The sequence below is a fragment of the Neophocaena asiaeorientalis genome, unplaced genomic scaffold (genome assembly GCF_003031525.2).
Source record: "Neophocaena asiaeorientalis asiaeorientalis breed wild unplaced genomic scaffold, Neophocaena_asiaeorientalis_V1.1 scaffold134, whole genome shotgun sequence".
In the NCBI taxonomy this organism is placed as follows: domain Eukaryota; kingdom Metazoa; phylum Chordata; class Mammalia; order Artiodactyla; family Phocoenidae; genus Neophocaena; species Neophocaena asiaeorientalis.
This window is the reverse complement of record NW_020185339.1, coordinates 23,926,093-23,951,156: the sequence shown is the minus strand read 5'-3', so window position 1 is coordinate 23,951,156 and position 25,064 is coordinate 23,926,093. Positions and strand designations below refer to the sequence as shown.

The 25,064-nt window shown below is 46.6% G+C and overlaps 1 protein-coding gene across 2 annotated transcripts; it reads right to left on the bottom strand.

Moving 5' to 3' along the window:
- Window positions 1–898: 898 nt before the first annotated feature.
- Window positions 899–24,016, bottom strand: TIMELESS (timeless circadian regulator). Of its 2 annotated transcripts, XM_024737061.1 has the most exons (30): window positions 23,907–23,978; window positions 16,817–16,919; window positions 15,071–15,233; window positions 14,763–14,916; window positions 14,357–14,471; window positions 14,200–14,262; window positions 13,815–13,916; window positions 13,482–13,637; window positions 13,104–13,237; window positions 12,821–12,908; window positions 12,361–12,537; window positions 11,779–11,996; window positions 11,429–11,532; window positions 11,116–11,285; window positions 9,106–9,240; window positions 8,463–8,614; window positions 7,300–7,397; window positions 7,087–7,207; window positions 6,779–6,980; window positions 6,362–6,507; window positions 5,654–5,739; window positions 5,448–5,565; window positions 5,276–5,358; window positions 4,096–4,238; window positions 3,737–3,914; window positions 3,587–3,655; window positions 3,345–3,463; window positions 1,947–2,160; window positions 1,710–1,814; window positions 899–1,569 (listed from the first exon to the last, which is right to left on the bottom strand). In XM_024737061.1, exons 3-30 carry the CDS (start codon window positions 15,153–15,155, stop codon window positions 1,496–1,498), a joined length of 3,609 nt encoding a protein of 1,202 aa, XP_024592829.1. In that variant the 5' UTR covers window positions 15,156–15,233; window positions 16,817–16,919; window positions 23,907–23,978; the 3' UTR covers window positions 899–1,495. The 2 variants fall into 2 exon arrangements, with proteins under 2 accessions (XP_024592829.1, XP_024592828.1); XM_024737060.1 differs by lacking the exon at window positions 16,817–16,919 and having other exon boundaries at window positions 23,907–24,016.
- Between the last annotated feature and the right edge of the window lie 1,048 nt (window positions 24,017–25,064).

The window sequence follows — 25,064 nt, the reverse complement described above, 5'->3', positions numbered from 1 at the left end:
AAACTGGCTTTTCCTCTCTTCGTGTCTCCTTCTTCCTGAGGCATACTTTTTTAAACAATTGAGGTATGGGACTTCCCTGGTGTGCCAGTGGTTAAGACTCCACGCTCCCAATGCAGGGGCTCCAGGTTCGATCCCTGGTTAGGGAACTAGATCCCACATGCCGCTGCTAAAGATCCTGCACGTGGCAACTAAGATCCCGTGTGCCACAACTAAGAGCCTGCACAGCAAACAAACAAATAACTGAGGTATATACTCAGCTATAAAAAGAAGCGAAATTGTGCCATTTGCAGAGACATGGATAGACCTAGAGATTGTCATACAGAGTGAAGTCAGAAAGAGAAAAACAAATATTGTATAATATTGCTTACCTGTGGAATCTAGAAAAATTATACTGATGAACTTATTTGCAAAGCAGAAATAGAGACACAGACGTAGAGAACAAACATGAATACCAAGGGGGGAAGGGGATGTAGGATGAACTGGGACATTGGGATTGACATATATATGTTTTCCACAGTGGCTACACCAATTTATGTTCCTACCAACAGTGTACAAGGGTTCCCTTTTGTCCATATCCTCACTAACATTTGTTATTTGTGTTCTTTTTGATGATAGCCACTCTGACAGGTATCAGGTGATATCTCATAGTGGTTTTGATTTGCACTTCTCTGATTAATGACATTGAGCATCTTTTCATGTACCTGTTCTGATGCATACTCTTTTTACCCTAAAGATTTATCCTAGACAAAGGATCTTGAGGTGAGTATGTTTTTCTGTGTCTCATGTAGGGAAAGCAAGAGAAAAGGGAAGGCTGATAGTCTCTTCTAACCCTAATAGTTAAAAGTTCTTAAACGAACATAGCAGGTGGAGGGTTGAGGTATTTAGACAGATTGGCAAGTCAGATCAACATTGGCAACTTTTAATTTTACATGTTTAATTCAATGCCAAACACCAACCAAACACGTTCATCATCTAAAGAGTATTGCATCCCAACCCTATTTCAACATTAGGAACTGGGCTCAATCTGGTGTTCAGGGGGTGATCATAGGAAAGAAAATGAGGATGGGCTCGTCTAGTGCCTTTTAAAAATGGTGCAACATCCCCACTCATCATGTCACAAAACCCCATCTAGTGCTGTGACCCACCTCCAGCAGAAAGCCAAAAGGAACAGACCAGTAAGAGGGGTCCAAGGTGCCTTCTATATTCACTCACTCCTCTCCTTTGCCAGGGTGTGCTATTAACCAAAGAAGAGGAGGAATAAGTCTCCAGAGAGCTACTGAGGCACACTGATAAAAGTGGGAGGAGCAAGAAGTGACTGAACAGGAGGCCAACACTGTTGCCTGGATTTCCTGGACCCTAAATCCATGGGGAAGCCCAGGGCTCCACAGCTTCTGTCCAGTAAGAGGAGTTTCCAGGTCCTATATGCCCCTCCAAACTCAGATTTAAATTCACCACTTAAAAATGGGTCTGTCTCTGCCCCTAGGCATCTGGCTCTTCAGTCGCTCTCATCATCATCCTCAATCTGAAAGCGCTTCTTCTTCCGGATTCCTGGAGCTCCCAACTCTGGTGCTATGGGAATGACAGGGGTGAGAAGACAGGATATCTAGATTTGTTAAGGGGGAAGGAGGATGGTAGCATTTACCTTCAGGACTGGAGGGAAGAGTGCTAGAGGTTAGAAGAAAAGGCAGATCCCGACCAGACCCTCCTACCTTTGCTGCCGCCCTCATCTTCCTCCTTTTCCTCATCGCTGTCCAACAGCTGTCGCTTCTTGGGTGCCACCTTCAGCTGCTCTTTCCCACCATCAGTCCCTTCCTCTGGAACGACCATGAGAGGCATGAAATTAGGGAACTAGGTCCTCATAGTCTCAAATACCCTATCAGCCCTCTTGATCACAGGGCTGGGTAAGTACTCAATAGTACTCAATAGATAAGTGGTCCTGGTATTACCCTCTGGGGACAGCAGGCCTGCTTTCTCTTTCCCGGCTGACAGGAGGGCCCTCGGGGCATGTGCTCGGTGCTCCTCCTCAGGCCCTTGCTCTCCAGGGACCTTAGGTTCTAATCCTGGCTGAAGCTTTTCCTCCTCCTCTGGTTGGCTCAAAGAAGCTGCCATCCTCCGGAGCTGGGTGGGACTCAGCTTGGCTGGAATTCGCCAGAAGGTTTCCTACAGGGGCAAAGAAGTTGAAAATGAGAGTAGTGGGAAAGGAGCAGCCTCTAGTCCACCAGATTTTGATATTATTCATTGAATAAATATGAGCCTACATTGGTGAAGCTCCATAAGGGTTGTGAACTCTACTTATTTATCCAGTATGTGCCCAATGTCTAACACAGTGCCTGATACACCAGGAGGTTCCCGGTAAATACAGTTGTTAATTACATAAGTAAATGAATGGATTCTGGGGATCTAAAGGTGAGTCAGATATGATCCTTGCTCTCAGGGAATGCACAATCTAAGGGGAGAAAGAACCAATGTACTGTAACACCACAGGATTGGGGCTATATTAAGGGCATGAACAAATCACAGCCGCCAAAATGATTACAGTTGCCCCTCCGTGTCCGAGGGTTTCACATCCATGGATTCAACCAACTGCAGATCAAAAACATTGGGGGAAAAAATGAAAAACTCCAGAAAGTTCCAAAAAGCAAAACTTGGATTTGCTGCACACTGGCAACTATTTACATAGCATTTACATTGTATTAGGTATTACAATTAATCTAGAGACGATGTGCATAGGTTATACGCAAATACTATGCCATTTTATACGAGACTTGAATATCTGTGAATTTTGGTGCCGTGTCGGGGTAGGGGGGTTGAAGGAGGGATAGAGACTGCTTCTCTGAGGAAGTGACAACTGAACTATCTTCAGGGTTGGGTGGAGTGTTCATCAGGAAAGATGGGTGATCTGCCACCTTGTGTATGAGGCTGGAGCCTTCCAGTAGGGGGACTGGCATGATCAACTGTTTGGAGGTATGAAAAAGCCTACTGTTTGGAGGATGGAAAGTAGCCCCGGATGACTGTAGTGTCGGGCAGGTGTGTGGGGATGTGGCTGTGAGGCTGCAATGGCTGGCCAAGGCCAGAGACACCGCCTGGAGGCTGTGGACTTTGTCCTGCAAACAGTGGGGAACCATCAAGTGCTCTGATCAGGGAAGTGATATAATCAAAACTGTAATTTAGAAAGATAACTCGGGGCAGTGTGGAAGATGGACTTAGGAGAAGGGAAGATTGGAGAGATCAGCAAGACAGCTGCTGCAGGAGTCACGGTCAGAGGTGACAGGAAATGAGGAGGAGGAGATGCATCTTCAAGTAGCACCAACACGCTTGGCTGATGCTGTAACTGGTGTATTTACCTGCCCAGAGGCAGGAGGCCGAACCCTTAGCTTTTGCAACAGCTGCTGAAACTGTTCATTTTCCATTGCTTCCTCATTTTCTTCTGTCAGTGGCACCAGTGGAACTGCCTGAGAGCAGCCTAGGACAGGGTCAATGGTCACATGGTGAAGATGTGAAGAAAGAACTGGCCCTCCATCCCACGACCAGGTCTCCAGCAGCCTCCAGACCCCAGTCCTCCTGAAACCGTCATTTATCCACTCACCAAACTCTTCCCGATCATCTGCTGCTCGAATGAGGCAGTTCCGGAGCCACAGGAGGGGAGCCGAAAAGCCTAAGGGAAGGTGGAAAACTTACAACTGGCCCATACAACCAACCCCACCACCTGAGACATCTCTCCCAACGGGGCCCTCACCTTCCTGATGCAGGTTTTGCCCAAGGTTTTGAGTTGAAAGGACGGAGCCACCGTGGGCTTGTTCTGCTTCTGAGCCCTCCCCTTTCTCTTCATCCTCTTCACTCTCTTCCTCTGGCAGGTTTTCCTCTTCTTCTAGATCTTCCTGGCAAAAATCGTTCAAGGACTGCTCTTCATTAGGCTAAAATTAATTGGGGTGGGTAATGAACAAAAGGAGACAAGAAGAAGAACTGAGTGGAGTCCTCTGGTTCCTGACCACCGCGCTGGGGGTATCTACTCAGAAGAGCCTGAGACAGGAAGAATCTGGGTGGGCTACTTCTAAGGAGCACTCCCAGCTGGCAGAGCCAGGGTAAGACTGTTACCAAGCTTGAAGGCGCCAACTTCTTCCGGCGTTTCTTGTACAGCTCCCGTCGCTCAGCCACCAGCCCCAGAGCCAGCAGTTTATCTACTATTCGGGCCCGTGAGCGTTTGGCTGTGATGTTCTTCATGATATTACCCAGGACATCTAAAGAGAAAGAACGTGTGAATGCCCAAGAGCAACAGGGGAAAGGGATTAGTAAAGGAAACAGAGGTCTTTGGAAAGAGGCTATAGCTCAATTCACTCCAAAAAGACACCACAAAAAACAGTATGGAGGTCTCTCAAAAAACTAAAGATAGAATTACTATATGACCCAGCAATTCCACTCCTGGGTATATATCCAAAAAAATAAACAAAAACACTAACTTGAAAAGATACATGCACCCCAATGTTCATGGCAGCATTATTTACAATCGCCAAGGTATAAAAGCAACCTAAGTGTCCATCAACAGATGAATGGATAAAGAAGATGTGGTACACACACACACACACACACACACACACACACACACACACACAGAGGAATACTACTGAGCCATACAAAGAATGAATTTTTGGCATTTGCAGCAATATGGATGGAGTTGGAGGGCATTATGCTAAGTGAAATAAGTAAGACAGAGAAAGAGAAATATTATATATCACTTATATGTGGAATCTAAAAAATAAAACAAATGAATGAATATAACAACAAAGAAGCAGACTCACAGATATAGAGAACAAACTAGTGGTTACCAGGTGGAGAGGGAAGGGGGAGGGGCAAGATAAGGGTAGGGGATTAAGAGGCACTAACTATTAGGTATAAAATAAGCTACAGGGCTTCCCTGGTGGCGCAGTGGTTGAGAGTCCACCTGCTTAAAAAAAAAAAAAAAAAAAAAAAAAAAAAAAAATAAGCTACAAGGATACATTGTACAATATGGGGAATGCAGCCAATATTTTATAACAACGATAAATGGAGTATAACCTTTAAAAATTAGTGACTATAGTGAATCACTATATTGTATACCTGTAACTTACATAATAAAAAAGAAAAAATATATATATTTAAAAACAAAAACGACATCATAAACAGAGCAAGTGGACAGGAAGGAGAGGATAAGCCTTCCTTGGGAACGGGAAGCAGCAGGAAAAGAAATTGAGAGCTTGGCTCTCATTTCAGAGGTTCCCTGAGCTTCCACCTCACTTACCATCAGAGCCCTGGAACTCCTCAAAAAGCCGCTGCAGCTCCAGCTCCTGCTCTTCCGTCCACAGTACAATCTGGGTTCCTTTCCTGTTCAGGGCGGTGTCAGTGGAAGGGGGAGCTCAGGGAGTGAAGAGTGGATTCCCCATCTCAGTTCCCTCCAGAGCATGTGCCTCTACCTCTGGAAGTCCTTGACGCTGTCAGCCAGTCCCAGCTGTACCAGACGGTGGATGACCTGCTTGCGTGTCCGAGGAGCAGTTTTCAGGTGTGCCAAGATGGTGTCCACCACATCCTGACCTGAGGTGGAGGAGGAGTGAGGCAGTGAAGAGGGGTCCCGGAGCTCAGGCTGCCCTCCTCATGCTCTTCAGACCTCAAGGCCTCATACCTTCCACATCCTTATGGGCAAGGTACAGTTCCTGAAGCTGGGCCTCCTCCTCTGGGCTCCACACAGGGGGTCTGTGACTACAAGATCTAAATGGGGAAAGGAGAAGGGGAGCATGTAGACTGTTGGCTCAAAAAGAGGAGACCAAAGGTCTTCTCTTCTAAAAGGAATAAGGGAAACGCAGGTACCACAAAGGAGCCAGCTAGCAGAGGCCTAAGGTGTGCTTCCTTCCTCTTACTCTCCTTCCACTTAAGAACCCAAAAGTCAAACTAAGATTTTCCAGGTTGGGCCCATGGAACCTGACACTGCAGGGGCTGAGAGTATTATGGGAAAGAGAGAGAAGAGTGAAAGGAGAGGAGCTGAGATACTCAGGGAAAGAGGACAAATATTTCTATGCATCCTTAAGGCTTCCCAGCACATCTTGGGATAAGGCACATATAGACTCTCTCTGGGGGGGCCACCCCACTCTGACTGCCCCCCCCCGAACGCTGGTGAAGAAGGAAACTAGAGTAGACAGGAGACTTAGGGTCAATCCCAGTTCCTCTCTCAGGTGACCTCAGGTAAAGCATTTCACCTTCGGGGCTTGTTTTCTCACCTACGAAAGGGAAAGAAAGGTTACACCAACTGATCTGCAAGCTCTTCCGGCTCTAACACTCTGTGACTGTGTCACCCCCTTCCCCACCGCCAAGCCTTCCCCATCCTCAAGCTCACCTGCCATCCAGGGAGCCATAGCCCTCAGTCATCTCTCGAACCACAGCTGTGTTCTTCCAGAATAGCAGCTCCACAAAGGCTTTCTGGTTGACTGCGGCCAGTGCAAAGAACTTGCCCAGGATGTATCTGGCAAAAGTCACTAGCTCCTGTGGGAGTGGGAGACTGCTGTGAGGCCTGTGGCCTAAATGTACATAAACATGGGCCTTTAGGTATTTTTTTCTACGCCTGTTCCCAGCTGCCCCCTCCTCGCTCAGCCTCTTCTATCCTTCCCCTTGCAGCTCCCTCAACCTGCCTGTCTACTTCCTCACCGTTCTCTCATCGTTCAGCCTTGACACGGCTCAGGGCACTTTATCCCCTATCCTTTTACCCCAGGACTCCCCTACACCTCTAGAACCCCATTCTTTGGTAACTCCTTACTTTGTAGGCCCCAGCCGCAGGGTCGCTAAGCAGACGATTGAAGAGGCAGAAGAGGGAAAGCTGGAAAAGCAGGGCTTCCATTTTGAGATCATAGGCCAGCCGGTGCAGCATCTTGACGACACAGTGGTTGGTGTGGGTGCTATTTTGCTTGTAGCTCCGCAGTAGCAGCACGTAGGCTTGGATGACAGTTGAGTTCGCAAAGCTGCACCGAGACAGGGAGCAAGAGGATGTCAGCATGAGGACGTGTGGTCGTCCTCACAGCCCCACGGTCTCCATCCTGACACCAATTCCATCCTCCCGGCCCGCACCGTTTCAGGTAGTCCAGAAAGTTAAATTCTTTCTCCAACACTTCGACCATGTGCAACTCTTCCTCCTCCACCTCTTCTTCATCTTCTTCCTCCGCCCCTTGTTCCTCTGGTCCTTGCTGCCCTATAGAAAGACTGAGGATTACCGGGTGTCTGTGACGCTGGCGCTAGAGAAGAGCTGGAAGGAGAGAGATGAGAAGGAAATGGGAGACTCACGGGGAAGCGGGGCCCAGACGATTTGCTTCAGCAGCTGAATCTCCTCCTCTGGGGAAATGTCCTGAGAGCCAAACACATCTCCTTCTGGCCACACCTCCCTGGAGCACAGAGAGAAAAAAGACTTTTTTTTTATAGTATCTTTTTTTTATAATATCTCAGTTATAACTTGAAGTGGGAGAAGGAATTTAGACTTATTTTATTTTCCAGCTGGAAAAAGAATGCAGACTGTTATTTCAAAGATGAAACAAAGACTCTAGGGAAATTTTCCCTCATAAGCCACACTGCAAAGAAAATCATACAGGAAGAAAAGGCAAATAATCTAAATGCGTGACATTTGAACAAATGTTGAACAAATGTACATATTCACACAATGGTGTTTTTTGTTTTTATAAATTTATTTATTTATCTATTTATTTGTCGCTGTTTTCACAATGGTGTTCTAAAGCCATCAGTAATTGCAGAAATATATCTGATGAGAAATGATGCTCACGGGACTTCCCTGGTGGTCCAGTGGCTAAGGCTCCACGCTCCCAATGCAGGAGGCCTGGGTTCAATACCTAGCTGGGGAACCAGATCCCGCATGCCTGCTGCAACTAAGAGTTCACATGCCACAACTAAGAGTCTGCACGCTGCAACTAAGAAGTCTGCACGCTGCAACTAAAAGATCCCACATGCCGCAGGAGAGATCCCACGTGCCTCACCTAAGACCCGGTGCAGCCAGAATCAATAAATAAATATTTGAAAAAAAAAAGAAATGACGCTCACAATATATTGAGAAGTGAAAAAAATACTATAAACAGTATTGCAATATTTCAATCTTGTAAAAGAAGGTGTATATGATATGTCTATATATAACACAGAGGGAAAAACTCTGGAAGATAACTCATCAAAATGTTAATGATGGCTATCTTTGGCTCATAGAATTAACTTTATTTTTTTTCCCCAACTAACTGTGCTAATATTTCTCAAAAATGAAACAAATAGTAAACCTCCCAATAAACCAACTAAAACTCCCCAGGACTCAGTTCCCTGTACAGAGCCCCAGCGCTTCTGAGGGGACTTCTCTCTTGAAGACTGAGAACCCTGTGCCACAGTGAAAGCCACTCCCTGCCCTCAAAAGCCCAGGGGCTGGATGTGGGAGGACGGGTAGGCAGGGCTCTTACCGGGCAGACCTAAGAAGGGTCAGGGCCTGTGGGGCCTGGCCAGCCAGGAGACAGTCTTGGATCCGCACCACGGCTTCCGCCCGCTGTTCTTCCACGGGCACCTCTGAGGCCGCATCAAAGGGAACCATGGAGTCCAAACTGAGCTCAGGATCCTAGAGAGGGATTATTAAAGCTTTGGTAACAGTTGTTGGTGGTGGGGGGAGACCCAGAGAGCCTGTCCAGAGCACTACCCTCAGGAAACAGAGCGTTGGACTTCCCCGGTGGCACAGTGGTTAAGAATCCACCTGCCAATGCAGGGGACACGGCTTCGAGCCCTGGTCCAGGAAGATCCCACATGCCACGGAGCAACTAACCCCGTGCACCACAACTACTGAGCCTGCGCTCTAGAGCCCACGTGCCACAACTACTGAAGCCCATGCACCTAGAGCCCGTGCTCTGCAATAAGAGAAGCCACCACAATGAGAAGCCCGCACACCACAATGAAGAGTAGCCCCCACTTGCTGCAACTAGAGAAAGCCTGCGTGCAGCCACGGAGACCTAACGCAGCCAAAAATAAATATTAAAAAAAAAAAAAAATAAAAATAAAAATTAAAAAAAAAAAAAAAAAGAAAGAAAGAAAGAGAGAGTTTCTGCAACTACTTACCTGGGCACAGCACTGTAGCTGCTCGGCCAGGGAGGGCCACACAGACTCCAGTTCCTCTGGGCTGTAGGGGACATTACCAGAAGCTACGGACTGATCTAGGACCTTCTTTTTCTTCTTTCTCTTCTTTCGTTTGTTCTACAGAGAAGGAACTATGTTAGGATGGCACGAGAGCTAGGGAGGCCTTTTCCCCATCAATGTCCTCTATTAACTAATTAATTAGATGTCTGAATTAATTAGACATTCACAGAGTGACCACTATGTGCTACTCAATAGCAATGGGGAAGCAGCAGTGAAGAGCACATTTCCCTGCCCTTGAGGCACTTGTGGCCTAGTGGGGGAGACAGGTAAGTAGACAGGTAGATGACACTACAGCCTGGATAAGACCTAGAACATGGCTGAGCATAAAACGCCATAGCAAAACCCAGGAACAGCACGTGACTCATTTCTTGTGGAAGTGATACCTTAAACAGAAGCCTAGAGAATGAGCAAATTTGCTCTGAGGACAAAAAATTCTATATGAAAAGGCTTTATAAAAATGCAAAACACTCTGCAAATGTAAACTACAATTTTTTCTCCTGAAAAGCAGGAGAATGAGAATCAATACCCCGACCCCACTCCCCCAAGTCATGGCTGTGAACCAGTCTTCGCTGTGGGCAAACAGGAGGGCCTGTGAGGCCCTTAATGAGGTTTGTCCTTTATTCAAGGAACTTATAAACACACTAAAGGTCAGGAGCATGAGTCTGGATTCCAGCAGACCAGGATTTAAGTATCGACGCTAGCCATATACCAGCAAGACCTTGGACAAGTTGCTTAACCACTCTGCGCATGTGCCCTAGTGCTATTGTGAGGATTATAGGGAAACCTTAGCACAACGTCTGAGACCTAGTAAACGATAGGTCGATAAATGATAGAACCTATTAGTACTGCTAATACAACAGAGCTCCGAGTGTAAATAGACCTTTTAGAAAAGGCTCATTGGTACTACAGCCCCTTTCAAGCCCAGTTCTGACCGAGTTTTAACCTATAGCAAATAGAATTATAGGAAAATTTCTACAAAGCAGAGTCCTTATGTCCAGGACTAGAAATTCCTTGAGGTTTTCTTCTTGTCCCAGACTTTTCATTTATTATTTCATTTCAGGCTCATGGGTAGGCGTTACAACCAACTTTTATTTAAAGATCAGGACTCACACAAGCAGCTTAAGTTATTCTAACAGTAACTAACACAGGATGAGATCCCAGACCTCTGAGTTTTTTTTTTTTTTGGCTGCACCATGCGGCATGTGAGATCTTAGTTCCCTGACTAGGGATCGAACCTGGACCCCTGCAGTGAAAGTTCAGAGGTTTAACCACTGGACCGCCAGGGAAGCCCCCAGGCCTCTGACTTTTAATGTAAGGTGCTTTCTATCTCATTACAGGGCATCTGAAGTATAACCAGGAAATAGCACAGCATAATTACTAAATTCTAAAATTATCAACCCCCTGGGACTTCCCTGGCAGTCCAGTGGTTGAGACGTCACCTTCCGATGCAGGGGGTGTGGGTTTGATCCAGAGTCGGGGAGCTAAGATCCCACATGCCACGTGGCCAAAAAAAAAAAAAAAAAAAAAAAAACAAAAAAAAAAAAACCACAACAGACACATAACAGAAGCAATATTGTAACACATTCAAAGAGACTTTAAAAATGGTCCACATCAAAAAAAAAATCTTTAAAAAAAATAAACAAATAAAATTATGAACCCCCAGAGTTCATGTGCTTAAGCACAAAGCAGGTGTTTAATAAATGTTTCCTGAATGAATTAAGATACCTACGGTAGATCAGGGATCAATCTAATGAGAGGAGACTCACAAGGCAGAACTACATCGGCAATACCAACGAAACTCTTGCCCTTAGTTCAGAGTAGTTCTAACAGACCAGCTTAAGCTACAGAAAATGTGAGGAAAAAGAGCCCCCTGTCCTTCCTGTCCCCGACCCTTTCTCCCCAGCTCTTTCCACACCCTGGGCTGCCCAGTACCTGCACCATCAGGTTCCCACGGCTCCGGCAGAACCGCTCCAACATCTTGAGGAAGAGGTGGGTGGTTTCCACCAGGTCACGAAGGAAAGAGTGGGGCTGGCATCTCTCATTGAACTTTCGAAAGAGTGCCAGGAAGAGCTCTCGGTACTCCATCACATAGAAAATGTTGTCTAGAAACAGGGAAGAGAAAGGAATGGAAGGACTGACCTGGAAAGCTTGGGGAAAGGAGAGACGGGTGAAGCTGGGTCCGGGAAGAGTGAGATTCGGATCAAGAGGCAGGGAAGGCGGGATCAGAGACCAAGCGAGGCCTCACTCTGGATGATGCGGCTGCTCTCCCTCACGGCCTCGTCTGGGGATGCATTCATCTCATTCACTGTGGCCAGCAGCTCCTGATAGGCCTTCAGAGCCAGGTGCATCCTGTGAGAGGGAAAGAGGTAAAACGGAGGACAGCTTAGGACTTTGGTTCATGGAAACGGTATCACCCTTTGCACCCTCGCCTGCCAAAACAGTTCCATCAAAAACTCAATGACCCAGCCAGTCCTTGCTCCCCAGCTGACCACCTGAAGCCTGAGACGGGACAGAAAGTACCATCCAGAATTCAGGCATTCAGATTCCCAGCCTGGCCAAGATGCCCACTCTGACCCCACTTCTCCTCCCGCTCACCGGCGTGCCCAGGAGGTGGCTTCCTTGCGGTCAGTCAGCATCATCTCATAGTAGTTGGTGAGGTTCTGCTCAATGAAGTGGAAGGTGCGGACGGTGAGGGTCTCAGAAACCAGGCCTGGCCGGAAGGAGGCAGCTCGGTTGAAGGCCATGAAGAAAGCCAAAGCCCACATGTAGTAGGTCTCATCGTGCTGCTGAGCCTTCTCCCGAAGCAGGTGGTCCTGATGTCAAGGAAAAACAGACCACTTCATGACCTCAGGGCTTCCAACTTCCTCCTGTCCTATGATGACCATGTGGACCCTGGACACCACTGTAACAATATTCTAGGACCCAAATTTCCACCCCTCTCTCATTCTCCCCAACGTTCCCTTCCCCTTCCCCTGTGGCAATCTCTAGAGCTTTTTTGGTCGTATCGATAACCCACTGCCTCCTGACTTCGTCACCATGTCTCAGGGGCACCCTACATCCGTCTCACCTACTAGTCCACTCTCTATGGTCAGTTTTCCATGGGTTTCTCCCCAGCTTGCCCTTCTTACCCACCGCTACCCCAACCACCTCTCTACTCCATCTTTCCTAGGCTCTCACCTTCACCGAGCCCATGAGCCGGTTGTAACAGTTCTCCAGGAACTCAGAGCAGAAGTCTCTGAGAAAGAGTCTCACGTTGAGGGCAGAGCGGCGCTGCACGGACAGCTCCCGGGCAGCCTGGCGACGTTTAGGTACCCGTCGGGGCTGCTTTCCCAAATCGGAAGTGTAGTTTTGGAGCTGGGGATGTAGGTTGAGGGAATTAGAATTACTCCTAACCACCTCCCTCTCCGGCAGCTCTTTACACATCCTTGGTACTACAGTTTTCTCAGAAGCAACTTGTAGAAGGTAGAAGGTGCTCTCCCTCTGGTACTAAGTGAAGATGCAGGTAGAGACAATGCCAAAAGCTCTATTTCTCCTAGGTCTCCAACTTCCTAAGCCCAAGAACAGAGAAGCTTTACCTCCAGAGAGGTAAAGGCCCCCAACTCCACAATGTTCCCACCCCTGATGGGAGCGGACTCACATTGTGGAGACCTTTGTGAAAGATGAGGTCCCTCTCCCCAATGGACTTCAAGCCCTGGACAATGTAGGAGCCCCCAAATCGAGAATGCCTGCAGAGAAAAAAAAAGTCCAGGGTGATTCCTCAATTCTCTGGAGGCTCTATCCCCATTCTCTTTCAGCAGCACATCAGAGCATGTTGTAACTGCAAAGTGCTCTCGTCACCACTGCCTTAGCATTTGGCCCAAGCCCTAGCATTCCATAGTGCAGGAATGGGAACATGGGTAGAGTGGCTCTCCACCACTCACCTGTTGCCTCGCTGCAGGGCTCGAGTCTTCTTTTCTGCCATCTCTCGCTGGCGCAACACCTCCAGTTCTGCCACAGCTGTCCTCCGCTCCTGAGCTAAGCGTCCCTGCCCTACTCCTGCCAGCTGCTCAGGGTTCTAGATTTAGAACAAGGAGGGAAGAGTCAGAAGGACAGTCATTTCCTATTCTGAGTTCACTCCTAGTGGGGACAGAAAGAGTGAACAAAATAGGACTGTTGATGGGACCCTGTACTTAAGACATGGCTATTCCACCTGGCACCTGCCTTCCCCAGGTATTTCAGTCATGATACAAGAGCAATTCCGGCTGCACAGCAGAAACGGACATGAGGGAAGGGATTGGGGCAACAGGTGAGTGTCTCACCTGGTCACGAAACATAAGGGAGATGATCTCCAGCACATGGAGGCTCCACTGATGCTCCGCAGTCGAGCTGGCCAGGAAGAGGAGCAGGTCGTCCAGGCCACTGAGGTGAATCGCCCAGAGCAGCCGGTCGTGGACACTGGCGTCATCATCAATCCTCTGAGCAGTGAGTGGTGAGGGAGAAAGGGGAGATCAGTCAGTTCTACTGCCCTGCCTTCAGGTTTTCCAACTCATTCCTTGACGAAGGTCCCTCCCGAGTTTCGTCAGAAGACAGGACAGCGAAAAAGGGGCAGCCCAACCTAATCAAGCACAAGAACTCGGACCAGCCAAGATCACCTTCTCCTGATCAAGGTCGGCTGGGACATGGAGAACATTTCTGACCAGCAGCAGGATCCGCTCAATCAGCAAGCTGTCTTCCTCCTGCCGTTCCTCCCAGCCCTGGTCAGAAGAAGGAGAGTTAGAGGACAAGACCCCCTGTGGAAGGCGGGAGGCATCTACCCTGATGGGGCGAGAGAGGCACAGAGAAGAATCAGGATTAAAAAGAAAGAAGGAAGAGTTCGAGTAGTCCCGAGGCAGCAGAGACAGCGGATTGGACTTGTACCCCCGAGCACTGGGACCGTATCTCCAAACCCCGCGTGTTCTGACGCCCCACTTGGGGTTCTGCCCAGGGGAGGAGCAGGGCGCTAACTGTCCCCTGGGATCTTGTGAGGCGGAGACTCACCAGCTGCAGCAGCTCATACAAAGTTTCACTGAGGACTCCAAAAGCCTTCTCACTGGCAAAGGCCTACGAAACAGGGGGATGGACCTTAAGTAGCCCCCGCCCTCTCCTTTCCCACCGCCCCCAAACTCTGCCTCGGGATTCTGGAGGAAAACCTCACCTCTTTGTAGGCCTGCAAGTATGCTAGCACCTGCAGAAAGTGGTGCCGGAAGCTGGGCTCCTTGGGCACGCTGCCAAAACAGAGCAAGGCTGGTTGTGTCAAGTTCACCATCAGCCTGGGGAGACCATGAAGGAGGGAGAAGCTGTTCAGTTTCCTCACCAGGCACAAATACCAAAGGCTGGCACACAGTATATGTTAAAAAGCTGGGGGATCAACAACAAGGTCCTGCTGTATAGCACAGGGAACTATATTCAATATCCTGTGATAAATCATAATGGAAAAAAATATAGAAAAGAATGTATATATGTGTATAACTGAATCACTTTGCTGTACAGCAGAAATTAACATAGCATTGTAAATCAACTATACTTCAATTAAAGAAAAAAAAAAAAGCTGGGGAATCAACCTGATAACAGCATGAAAGAGAGGCTTGTCCTGGCGGTGTTGGGTAAGGATGGGTAGGAGGTCGCTCTGCAGGATTTGCGCTGCCCCCAGCTGCTGCCGTACATCTCGCGTCTCATCCTCATGCCTCAAGTAGCGGATCAAATCCTTCACACTCTCTTCAGGGACAGAATAAACACTTACATGGAACCCTGGCAGAAGCTCTACCCAGGCCCATGTGCTTTTCATACCCATGGCTTGAGAAATTCAAAAGACCTAGACTCAAGCAAGTGTTGTTTTTTTTTTAACCTGTTACCTCAAAAAGCGACTCACCTAAGCAATCTGGCTCCTTGTGGTAAGTGTCTCCCTCCAAGTACCCAAGAGCACTGCACGTGGCTAGAAGTTCACAATTCATCATGTACAAGTCCACACATCAGTGGACCAGCCGTTAGAGAAGAAAGGCAGGTGGAGCCAAGAGAGCTAGAAATGATGAGGCCTATAGAGACAAGGAAAGGTAACAAATGTAGGGGGACTTCTCTGGTGGCGCAGTGGTTAAGAATCCGCCTGCCAATTCAGGGCACATGGGTTCGTGCCCTGTTCTGGAAAGATTCCACATGCTGCAGAGCAACTAAGCCTGTGCACCACAACTACTGAGCCTGTGCTCTAGAGCCCGTGCTCCGCAACAAGAGAAGCCACCGCAATGAGAAGCCCGCACACCACAACAAAGAGTAGCCCCCACTCGCCGCAACTAGAGAAAACCCACGCGCAGCAACGAAGATCCAATGCAACCAAAAATAAAAATAAACAAATAAATACATCTAAAAAAAAACCCCAAAACAAAACAAATGTAGGGTCCTCCCCATAAAAGGGAGGGGGGAGCAGGCAGGACCCTAATGCTCTGAGTATTCTGATCAAGGTCCTCAAATGCTTCACTTTTGTCAGCACCGAAAGTGCTGTTCCCAGTCCCGGGGAAAGCTTTAAGTGAAGACTTCTACCCAGGAGGCTCCGAGACTAAGAATTAAGCCATCCCATCCTCTAAATCGGGTCTGAAACTGTAGAAACAGTATGTCTGAGTCTAGATAACCTAGTAGAAAGAAAGGCTGGTTAGCAAAGGGCATCAACTCTGAGAATTTCACCCTGAGAAAGCTCTGCAGCCTTGTGAGAAGGTGGGAGAATGAGCTTCCCTCTGCCTTAAAATTGCTGGGGGAATTCCCTGACGGTCCAGTGGTTAGGTCTCAGCACTTTCACTGCTAACGGTCCAGGTTCAATCCCTGGTCGGGGAACTAATTCCACAAGCTGCGCAGCATGGCCAAAAATAAAAAAATTGCTGGACCCGGTCCCCCTCCACCTTCCACCCACACAGTTATAGCTCTTCTGTACCACAAGAACTGAGAAAACCCAGCTCTGACTGTACAGTGATCCCACTGAGGATCTGATATATCCCAGGAGCCCTGAGGCTTCTGAGACTCTGGGGATGTGTAAAGAAAGTTCCTTCACTCTCCTCCCCAAAGTTACTCTTAAATTTTGGTGATCTTAGTAGAAGCCAGTACCTAACAGAATGGGTGAGAAAAAGAAGTAAATAGGAACTAGTTAAGTTCCTTGTCCCTCTCCACAGAAGAACCATCTTCCTTTTCTAAAGCACACCCCCTTTTATTAAGATCCCTAAACCCTCATCAGATAATCAAGTAGGCACAGATCCTGGATGTTTCAGAACCTGACACTAGTCATACACACACACACACACACACACACACACACACACACTACATTCACTATGCGTCCCCTTGTCACATTCAGCCACACTCTCAGCACACAGCAGCTTCCTCTAAAAACACCTTTCCCTGTTCCATACGTACCTCCAACTCCACCCCTGTTCCCCCACAGGAATAAGAAATGGGCCATGTCCAAAGGACCAAGGTTTAATGCCTGATGTTATCTCCATGCATTTATGTAACTGGGCTACTTCTCTAGGCTGCTGCTTTCCCTTCCCCTACCCAGTGCTAATCTCCTTTCTGACCGCTCAGCCCAGCAACAGTGAGCCAGTAAACCACAGAATGACCAGGAAAACTGAAGGGATACCTGTCTTCGCTTCCCTTTCTCATGGGACTTGCAGACCCTAAGACCTGGGCTCCAGTGAGGCAGGTGCAGTGTGTGAGATCTGTGACTCTCCTCCAAGATAGATCTAGCTTAAAAAAAAAAAGATACATCTAGTTTTTCCAGACAGACCACTGGTGTATACACACATACACACACAGAGCAGACCAATTCTAATATTCAATATTTGTAAAACTGGCCCCGGCAGAGTACTCAAACCTCTGCTTTCAACACATCGGTTTACCTGAAAGGCAAAAATAACAGAGGTGGTAACTGCTGTTACCTGGCTACCTAAATAAAAGCTAGAGGGGAAAGAAGATAGGGAAGGAGCATCCTTGCAGATGTGAGAAGGGAAGAAGTTATGTAAGAGACCTAAGACTTCAGGTTCTAATCCCCTGCATTTCTGACAGAACCAGAGAGCAACAAGCAAAGTAGAGGAAGAAATGGGTAAGATGACTATTATAAAGCTCCCAGGCAAACTGGGTTTACATGAGGCAAGCTGGCAGTCTTGGGCCTATTCATTAGAACTGGAATAAAAGAGCTCTAAACAGGAGTTCCAGCCCTCACTGGTGGAAACATACTATTAAAAAAAGAGCCAGGGACAGAAAACTTACAGTTCACTCTCTTTTCATGCAGTTATCTAGAAGCTACTCACCTAGTCTGTGGGGCCTCATCTTCCTCTCCTAAACCACTTATAATCTGATTATCTCTACTTCACACTTACCCATCCAACCCACCACTTCTTAGATCCATGCCTTAGGTGCCTCCTCTGGCTATCTAGTCCCCCAACCCAGGAACATAAACATACACATTCCAAGACATAGAGCCCCCTCACGTGCTCTCTAAACCTTGCTTCCTCCTTCTGGAAGGTCCACCTCCCTTAATTCCAAAAGTTCTAAGCCTACCTGACCTTCAAGATCCAGCTCAAATGCCACTCCTCCATGAAGCTCTCCCTGATAGCCTACAGCAGGACAGGATCTGATTGCACATAGCACTCTAAATGGACTTCCTCCTCTGACTGTACTACTTCTTTTTTTAAATTTTATTATTATTATTTTTTTTGCGGTACGCAGGCCTCTCACTGCTGTGGCCTCTCCCGTTGCGGAGCCGGACGCGCAGGCCCAGCGGCCACGGCCCACGGGCCCAGCCGCTCCGCGGCATGTGGGATCCTCCCGGACCGGGGCACGAACTCGCGTCCCCTGCATCAGCAGGCGGACTCTCGACCACTGCGCCACCACGGAAGCCCTGAACTACCCCTTTACGTTATAATAACCTAGAGTACATCTTTTCTCCTCTACTAAATGTTTTATGCATTTCTGAATGCACTGAATTTCTTTCATAAGATAGACATTCGGGCTTCCCTGGTGGCGCAGTGGTTGAGAGTCCGCCTGCCGATGCAGGGGACACGGGTTCGTGCCCCGGTCCGGGAAGATCCCACATGCCGCGGAGCGGCTGGGCCCGTGAGCCATGGCCGCTGAGCCTGCGCGTCCGGAGCCTGTGCTCCGCAATGGGAGAGGCCACAGCAGTGAGAGGCCCGCGTACAGAAAAAAAAAAAAAAAAAGATAGACATTCAGTAGAAACTGTTAAATGCAACTTGGTGTAATAGAAAGAACAGTACAACGTTCAGAAGGTGGGGTCAGAGTCCTGGCTTCACTGCCTACCCGCCCATTTATTCCTCATCAAGTCAGTCTTAGCTTCCTTATCTGAGAAATAAGGTAAAGGATACTGTGGCAGCCATGGAAGTGCCTGCTCAGATTTCTCAAGAAAGAACTTTCCATTCAGCTGCAAAGAATGCAGTTAGCTGACAGCACCTCCAGGACCCACCTCAGCCCTACTCTTCCTGGGCAGACCCCCAGCTAATGACTAAGCACAGGGCTCACTACAGTCATAGTGAGCATGGGCTCACTATAGTTACCACCACCAAATTCTTTCCTCTTACAAAGAGGGAAAAGGAGAAACCACAAGTGCTATTCAGGACAACGGGACAGAACAGATATATACAAGCTTTTAATTTCTCTTTGTTCTAATCGGAGTACTTTACTCTCCTTCCTGAATTTTCTACTTTGAAAATAATTCTCCCCATGCCACTTCTTTGACCCAGAACAAAGGCAAAACAGGAAAACCAGCCATTCTGGCTTGCCAAAGAACCAAGAGAAAAAAGAAATTCTTTTTTTTTTTTCTGAAAAAATGTTTATCTTAGAATTAACAAAACATGCAAGTAAAAGCATTAACATTATACCCTCAATGTCCCAACTACCTAAACAGTCATTCTCAAGCCAGGCTGTACTTTAAAACCACCTTAGGAATCCTGCTTAGGCCCTGTCCAAATATTCAGAAACTCCAGGGGCTGGGGAGAAGGGGCACAGGCACAGTATTTAGGAAACGCTCGCCAAATGATCCTATAATTGGGAACTGCTTTAACATATACAAGACTATTATGCTGAAGGAAAATCAAGATGCAAAGGCGAGGGAAAAAAAAAAAAGATGCAAAGGTGGTCTACAACTTTATTCAACAATCAGCAGTTAGTTCTCATCATTTTTTTAATTGATGACCTTCTAGATAGGGTTTTTTTGAGTTTTTTGTTTTGTTCTGTTTGCTTTGTTTTAAAATACTGACTGGGGTAATATAGTTGTTTCCAAACTTCTGGATTTCATGGATGGGTCTTTAATTTTTTTTTCAATTTAGGGAGACTAACCTAAGGTGGCAGACTCTAAATTTTGTAACTTAAGGACAATTAAAAAAAAATACAGACACACAAACCTCGTATATTGCTGGTAGGACTGTAAAATGGTGCAGCTGCCGTGGAAGTTGGTTTGGCAGTTCCTCAAAACGTTAAACAGAGTTACCATAGGACCTAGCAATTCCACTCCTAGGTACATATCTGAGAGAAATGATATGTACGTCCACACAAAATCCTGCACACCAGTGTTCACAGCAGCATTATTTATAATAGCCAAAATGTGGAAAACCCCAATGTCCATCAATTGATGAGTGGATAAACAAAAAGTGGTATATCTACACAATGGAATATTATTTGACAATAAAAAGGAATGAAGTACTGATACACGCTACAATATAGATGAAATTTGAAAACATTACGTTCCATAAAAGAAGCCAGACACAAAAGGTCACATATTGTAAGATTCCACTTATATGGAATGCCCAGAATAGGCAAATCCATAGAGACAGAAAGTAGATTAGTGGTTGCCAGGGACTGGGGAGAGGAGGCAATGGGGAGTGACTGCTAGTAGGGACCTATGTGGTTTCTTTTGGGGGTGATAAAAATGTTCTAACATTAGATAGCAGTAACAGTTGCACGTCTCTGTGAATTGTACATTTTAAAAGGGTGAATTTTATGGTATGTGAGTTATATCTCAATACAGCTGTTATAAAAAACACCCACACAATTACTATACATTGTTTTCAGTATTTAAACACCAAAAAACCCCCACAAAAACCTAAGAAGGACAAAAATCCCAGAATAAAGTACAGTCCTTTAATACATTTAATTTTATGAAAAAACTCATTATGTTGTATTTTCACATTTTATCATAGACAGATGAGAACTCTGTCAAATACCTTAGACAAAGCAGATCTGGACATTTAAAAGGGATGTTAGTTACTTTTCTCACTCAACTAAGTACTAAGCAGTTGAGATGAAGCAATAATCATCTCAAATGCAGGCCTCAAAATGCAAGAACCAAAGGAAAATAAAGGATAAAATATTAAATACGCTTGCAATTCAAAATAGAAAATTAACACATTTCTTGAAAACAAAATAAAACCAAGCAAAAAACTCTGTCCCAAACCAACCCTGCTCTAAGAACCAGCTCTAAGATTCACTAGTATGAACAGAATGATGCTTGGCATGTGAATTCCAGTTCTGTCCAGTACTAAGTTGGTGATCTTGAGCATGTGGCTTAACCTAAACCTCAGTTTCCTTATCGGTACACAGAGAAAAATATGTAGGGGGTGGTTCAAATGAGATCACGGAAATCAGTGTCATTTGTGGACCAACGGACTGCTGGTCCACAAACTGTTAGCAGTCTGCATCAAGATATGGACAAAAACAAAACATAAGCATTTAGAACATCTTATAGCAATTTGATGCAGTTGATGTTTGTTGAATCTAATAGTAAAAATGCCTATATTCTGTATGTCTTTTTTTCACGTTATTTCTCTAGTAATTTAATTTTTCTAATAATACGATTCTAGTTCTACTATTTTAGAAAAGTACTTTATGTTTCAAGTGATATATCACAATAAAGCTAGAAAAAAAAGAAAGAAAGAAAAGTACTGGCCTGCAACAGCCTGGGGGGCAAAAAAACACTGGTTGTTCACCACAAAAGTTTGAGAAGCTCTGATATCAAACACTTATACTGAGTGTTAAGCACAAAGAATTCTCAAAATATTAATTTCCTCTCCATCTATTGGACTCTATAGTCAGTCACTAAGTGCTTACGAAAATCCTCCTAGGCAAAAGACAGTGCTGTGCAGGTGCAGTGGCTGCAGTGCTAAAGAAATTTAAGGAATTTAGTTGCAGAAATAAAACCCACCTAATATAGAAGAAACAATGTAAAAGAAAGTCAGTACTAGCTCTAAGTGATATTAAAAAAAAATTCTGAAAAACTAGGGCTCTTTTCAGGTTAAAGTGACCGAGGAGGTTTTGTCAGAGAAAGTGTGATTAGAACTGGGCCTGTGAAGGCTGCATAGAATTGAGGCAGCTGAGAGGAGGAGGGGAACTTCAGCAGAGAATTTGCCAGAGTAAAACCAGAGAGGGAGCCACTATGAATAGAGGAGTCTTAACAGGAAAAAAATGGAAAAGAGGGTTGGAACCAGCTTTATAGGAAAACTTGGTCTTTGTCTATCAATTCAAGGATTTAGAACATAAGCCTGGGACTAACTGAAGATTTCTGAGCTGAAAAACAAAACGATCAAACTGGGGTCGCACAAGCAGGAGCACATATCCTACTGGTGTATCACTAAACATATCACTCTCTGTAAGGTCTCAATCTTTTTTCCTTTTACTGCATTCACTCTGCAAAAGATCCCAACCTCAGATCAATGCAACCATTTGCTTTCTAGACTCCTGGATTCAAATCTAGACTCAGATTTGCTAGAGGAAACCAAACAACCCTGCAAAATGATACACAACAAATGTGGTCTCCAACCTGAACAGGTCCTCAGCCTGGCCCAGCAAATCCTTTGTGTTCCTGGTCCTCTCCCTCTTCTCCTTCCCAAGGAACAGCTGTTTCTAACTTTCACCGTTACCCTCAAGCTCCTTTACTCCACTACTTCCCACACTTCTCAGCTGGTGTCTCAGGTCCCTTCCTCTCAGAACAACTGAGATCATCAGAAACGAAGTATCTCATTTCTCTCCACCCAAGCCTAAAAACATACATATTTCAAATGAATCTAAGCCCTCCATTTGTGAATGATCAATTACTTCTCGTCCCTCAGTTGCTTCTTCCTCACTCCTCATTTGTTTCCAATTTTCTCTTTATACTGGCTCCATTCCCATGTTATGAGTTGCTCAAAGCTCCGCCATCTTAGGGGGTGGGAAAAACCCCCAAAACCAAACAAACACCTTTCCTTGACCTCATATTGGCTGCTCCTGCACTCCTCCTTAAGAGATGATGCTCCTCAGGCTTGCATCTTTTTCTCCTTTTGGTGGCCCTGCCACACAGCTTGGGGGAGGTCAGTTCCCCAACCAGGGCTTGAACCCGGGCCACAGCAGGTATCGTAAGTGTTCAACACATGCTTTCTAAGCTGAAGTAGACAAGTTTCGAAGTTGAGGGAGGAGAGGATGAGGCTGGAGATTTGGAGGCATCAGGACGTAAGGTGGTGTGTCAAGTTGTGAAAGTAGATAAACTTACTCAAGAGAGTTCTGAGCGAGAGGAGTAAGGAAGCCAGGGCAGACTTCTTTGTCACCCTGTAACTGCAGAGGACTCATTTACATGTGTTCTTCCTTCCAGTTCCTTAAGGGCAGGAACTCTGTTCTATTCATCTTGTCCACCTGGTACTGAGCACACGGCACAGTACATGTTAGGAGCTCAGTAACCTTTTACTCAGTTGTATAAGTGCCACTGATAATAGAGGGAGGTAAAATACTTCAGGGACACAGAGGAAGAAGTGACTACTTTGGCCCAGGAGGGCTGGAAATAGAGGTTTTCAGCGGGACAACTGAGCTCCTGAAAGAGAACTTCACCTGGCAGAGATGGATTTCCTGCAAGAACTTCAAGTCGAGGGAACAGCAGGAGCACAGGTACCAAAGCATGAAAGAGCACAATGCAGACACACCCTTTCCATAGGTTTGGGAGTCAAGTGCATGAGATAGAAAAAAATGATAGGGAGCTTTAGAAAATCAGCTGAGAGGATCAGAGTCAGACTGCCAAAGGCCATGGACACCCACCTAAGGATATAAACTTGACCGTGGGAGGCCAAAGAGGAGTTTTAAATTTAATCTGAAATGACCAGATTGACTTTTTAAAACGGTAATTATGTAGTGGCAGCACGAAGGTCCAAGAATTGAGAGACTCAAGGGAAGGAGCTTAATTAACGGCTGATGGTCCGGCTAACAAATCCAAGCAGAGGCTGTATCCTCCTTAAGCCTTCTACCCGAAGGAAAGGAGGGAAGAGAATGAGAAATCCATTTTATAAAAACTCAAGATTTAAGTCAAGCGACCAGTGAATCCCAGCTCCTGCTGACCACCAAGCTGGACACCTATTTTTTTCGGGTCTGAACTGGATGGAAAATTCCGAAGTGGAAATGCCCGGGAAGCTTCTGTCTTATTAAAAGGGTTTCAAGCCCCTTCCCATCACAGCCGCACCGCTGCGCGAGGACCTATCTGTGTAGAATGGCGTCGGGAAAACGAGGGGACGTCCCAGGAGAGGTGGAAATGCTGCGGCTCCCACACAAGACACTGGGTGGGGACGCGTGCGCACCTAAAGCGCGCGCCCCGCCCCCTGCCTTTAAACCGGGTGACGGGAAAGGGAACTCCGCGCCTCCCAGAAGAGCCCCCGCGGCTTCGAAGGGACGCAGTCCGCTTAGAGCCCTCTCGCCCAGACACTCACCCGCTCCCCGCCGGTCCTCAGGGTCCCCGCGGAGCCAGCAGCTGCCGCCGCATTTCCCGCCACCCGGCTGGGCCGAACCACACCCCGCCTACGTGGGGAGCTGGGCGGGGAGAGCGGGGCTGGTCCATGTGACCCCGAGCGGGCGGGGGAGTTGGTGATGAAGTAAGGAAAAGGGAAGCGAGTACAAGTATTCTTTTATCTGAGTCGATCCCTTATATTGAGTCCCAAATCACAGCACAATGGATTTCCTGCTGACTTAAGATAATTGGGATCTAAGTCCGATTAGAGGTGAATTTACAAACATTCTTCCCCTGCACCTAGTCAAGTGGATTATTCCAAAGTCTTAACAAGGTTAGTTAGAAAAGTTAGGCTTTATTTGTGAGGAAATGGAGAGCTCAGCTACGTGGAAGAGTGGTCTTTTGCGGGGCTGGGGTGTCTGTCTCACTATAGGTATAGGTTTAAAGCTTGCGCAATACGCAGGAGGCTCCTAAAAGGAAGAGGTCAACACAAGTATTCATCGTCAGGTCAGGGTCTCCTCTGGCTTCTGTTGAGATGAGTGTATTTTCCCAACAACAAAAGAAAATAGGGATCAAACAAATAATATCTTGTGAATAATTAAAATTTGAATGGAAGGAATCAATTTCTGGGACATGTAAAGGGTTAGATTTGCTGAAGATGAAAGGACAGATAGATGAGAGAAAAATGAAAAGACACACAAAAATGGAAAATAAGACTATAGAACTAGTGATAAAAACAGAAGGATGCCATTTGAAGAGTGTTTTGGGCTGCTCTAAATTAAAACTGAGGGTCAAATCCTTTTCCTCCTACGTCCCCCACTCCTACCTCTGCATTTGCTCCAGGCATCAGGTTTCCTGTTTTGGCGTTAGGGAGCTCTTCTGGGCTTAAGTACCACCTGCTTGGAGGCCACATTGCGGGTGTGTCAGGCAGAAGAGTTAAGCTACTTAATTTTTCTAGATTCTAGGCTCACCCACCTTTTGCTTAGGTTGGGAGCTCAATGGCCCAGGGCCTCCACACAGATCCATCATGCCAGAATGCACGCAAAACCCAGCCAGTGGATGTAGATAGGTTGATGTGGATTTAAACCCCAGTGTTCACTTTTCTCAGAGCTACTTCCCCACCCAAGTCCCTGGGGCAAGC

Excerpts from the sequence above, each read along its gene's own strand:
- TIMELESS (XM_024737060.1), bottom strand. The coding sequence starts at position 15,155 with ATGATGAATTGTGAACTTCTAGCCACGTGCAGTGCTCTTGGGTACTTG. Across the intron at positions 14,472-14,762 it reads CTCTTTCATGCTGTTATCAG|GCTGATGGTGAACTTGACAC; the intron begins GTTGATTCCCCA and ends TGGTCTCCCCAG. Across the intron at positions 12,538-12,820 it reads TTCACAAAGGTCTCCACAAT|CTCCAAAACTACACTTCCGA; the intron begins GTGAGTCCGCTC and ends CTACATCCCCAG.